The 3222-nt window shown below is 21.7% G+C and overlaps 1 protein-coding gene across 1 annotated transcript; it reads right to left on the reverse strand.

Annotated features, from left to right (window-relative positions):
* Nucleotides 1–1668: 1668 nt before the first annotated feature.
* PRELSG_0015700 (hypothetical protein) lies at nucleotides 1669–2616 on the reverse strand (the record flags this gene model as incomplete). The annotated part of the gene is made up of 1 exon (XM_028677890.1): nucleotides 1669–2616. The coding sequence occupies one exon, from the start codon at nucleotides 2614–2616 to the stop codon at nucleotides 1669–1671; it is 948 nt and encodes a 315-aa protein (XP_028531361.1).
* Between the last annotated feature and the right edge of the window lie 606 nt (nucleotides 2617–3222).

Raw genomic sequence — 3222 nt, forward strand, 5'->3', positions numbered from 1 at the left:
TGGAAATAGACAATATAAACCACATTAGTCATTCCCACATAGAGTAACAGATATCAAAAATGGGAATCTAAAAGCCATACCTATTTATTATAAAGGCAAAGGAATACATATTCCTTTGTCAAAGATAAAACTATTAAACAATAAAACTAATGAAATATATGAAAAACAGATGAGAAATTTAGTACAAGTAACTGATCATCGTAAGAGAAAATTATATATTAAAAATGTATTAAAACCGAAAGATTATTTGATATTTATAATAGAAATAACTTTTCATAATTAGAAGATTTGAGTAATAAGGATAGAAAAATTAATAAAGAAATACGAAAAGGATTAGAAGTTATAAAACAAGCCAAAGAGAGCAAAATATAAGTAATATCATTACTTCCCCTAAGTGGTTGGTTAATAAAAGGTATTATTAACCTTTTGTAGCATGCTAAGCTAGTTGCTAGTTGTATACGTACAAGTTAACCATGCACTGACGCTAGTCCTATATATATAAAAAAAAAAAAAATAAAGTTATTTTTTTTTGTTTGTTTATTTATATATATATACATCTTTGTAATTAAAAAAAAAAAAAAAATTAATATTTTTTTTTTTTTTTTTTTTTGGAAGAGTTTTATGAATGAATGTTATGTTATGTTATGTTTTAATTTTTATTGTAAATAAAAATTAAAAGAAAGAAATGTTAACTTATTAAAAACTTAAGAGATAAGAGAAATGTTTATGTATTATTCAATGTATATTTTTGAAATAACATTGAATATCATAAAATTTTGACTTAATAAATTGTTACAAATTATTTGTATGTTTTTAATTAAAAAGAAGATATTAATTCTTTGTAAATAAAAACTCATTTATAACTGTTAATAGGTTTATTAAAAGATGCAATAAAATTTAACTTCAATTAAATATTATGCATCATAAGAAAACAGTATATATATATATAATAAAAACGAATATATATATATAAACGTATACTTAGTTATACATGCTCTTTATTAATTTGTTTGTTTAATACTCTAGCAAAGTCATTAAACGGGCAATTAATAAATCACAAAGTCATTAAGCAGCCAATTAATAAATGAGGTATTAAACAAATTAGCAAAGAGCATGCATAACTAAATACATTGATTTTTAGTGTATATACTTATTTTTACTATATATATATAGAGAGAGAGAGAAATATTTATAATATATAACCACTTAATTTGAATTAAACAATTCTATATTAATTAACAGACATATATTTACTTTGACAAATGTATTCCTATTTACAAAGAATAAGTATATTCTTTTAATTTAGAAATGCACACAAATAATTAAGTTATAACAAATGACAAAATTAAATTCTAAGTTACTTAATGTTATTTCAAAATATACAAAGCGAATACAATATAAAAAACAAAACCCAAAAAAAAAATTAAATCTTTTTTTTAAAATAATTACAAAGATATATAAAATTAAAACAAACAAAAAAATTAAAAAAAAATATAACCATATATATATATATATATATTTTTTTTTTTCTTAACTACTAAGTTAACTTTATATTTACAAAAGGTTAATATCATCTTTTATCAATCAAGTGTCTATATCTTTTACATCTTCTTGTGTTTCTTGTTCGTGAGAATTATTAAGTTTACTTCTTTTATATTGTGTTAAATTCTATTTAGAACTTAAATCAGTAAGATGTCTTGATAAATTATCATATATACGTTTATATTGTTCAAATGATGTTTCAGGACATATATGATAACAAGAACTATAAATTTCTTTTATAACAATCTTTTGATCATTGCAAATAGTTTTTTTATCATATTTTCCACTATCAATGTATTCCTTTAATTTTCTTAATGCTGCTTCTTCTACCATAGAAACACCTTTATCATCTCTTTTTTTATGTCTAGATGGATCTCTTCTATCAACAATCACAGCATTACTAATAGATTCTTTCATCTCATATTTCAATCTACTAAATTCACTCCCATTTAAACGGAGATCAGTACGTGATCTAAGTTTAAGATCAATTATATGTCCTAATTTCTCTTCCATTCCATTTAGAATTCCAATAATGAATATCTCTTTGCTTTCACCTCCCCCACGTATATTGACGACTTCATCATATACCTCCGAGTATTCCACAAAAAGTTCTTTCTGAGCAGATAAAATATGTTGAATATTTATTCTCTTTCTATCTGGTGAATGATATTGTTGCATTTTATTAACTTCATCTACTCTATAATATATATTTGCCACTTCAATAAATGATAATGTTATTCCTTCTCTACTAAATGCTTCATTAATAAGCGAAAGGGAATATTTCATATTATTTAAATGATGAGGATTTCTTAAAATTTTCTCATGTAATAAACCCTCTAAAGAAAGGTAAGTTTTTAATAATCCTCTAGTAAAAAAGTTTCCTCTATGTTCTCTTATACCAGGTTCTAAACTTTTTGAACTAATTTCTGCAAGATTCCTCCTCATATTAAATCCTAATTCATAATTATTTAATATAAATGAATCCTTAAATAAGCTTGATAATAAACTAGTATTGTGTATGAATGCTACTAAGTTAGAGACTAATAATAAATTAAAGGCTCTTAAAAGATTCATTTTGGTAATAAAGAATAATACATATAAACTTTGAATTATATTAATTTTAAAAAAAAAAAAAATAATTATTTTTAAGGAAAAATTCAAAATATATTTAAATGTTTTATTTTATTAAAATAATATTCATTTTTAGTTTTTATCTATGTTTTTTTTTTTTCTGTCTATTTTTAATCGTATGCTATGCACTAAAGTGTAAAATAAATACACAAATTCACATATTATTTAATAATTCGGCATAGGGTGCATTTAATGACAAGAAATATTATTTTTAATGTAATTAAAAATCCTATTTTATTACCTCCTGTCTATTTTTTATTGTATGTTATGTATTAAAATGTAAAATAAATACACAAATTCGCATATTATCTAATAATTCGGCATAGGGTGCATTTCACAACAAGAAATATTATTTTAAATATAATTAAAAGTCCTATTTTATTAAAATAATACTTATTTTTAATTTTCATCCATATTTTATTTACTTTCGTCTATTTTTAATTGCATGCTGTAAATTAAAATGTGAAATCAATATACAAATTCATATAATTACATGGAGATTTGTTAATTGGGCTATGCAAAGACTTTTCTAAACAAATGAACAATTAA

The sequence above is a fragment of the Plasmodium relictum genome (genome assembly GCF_900005765.1).
Source record: "Plasmodium relictum strain SGS1 genome assembly, contig: PRELSG_00_v1_163, whole genome shotgun sequence".
In the NCBI taxonomy this organism is placed as follows: Eukaryota; Apicomplexa; class Aconoidasida; order Haemosporida; family Plasmodiidae; genus Plasmodium; species Plasmodium relictum.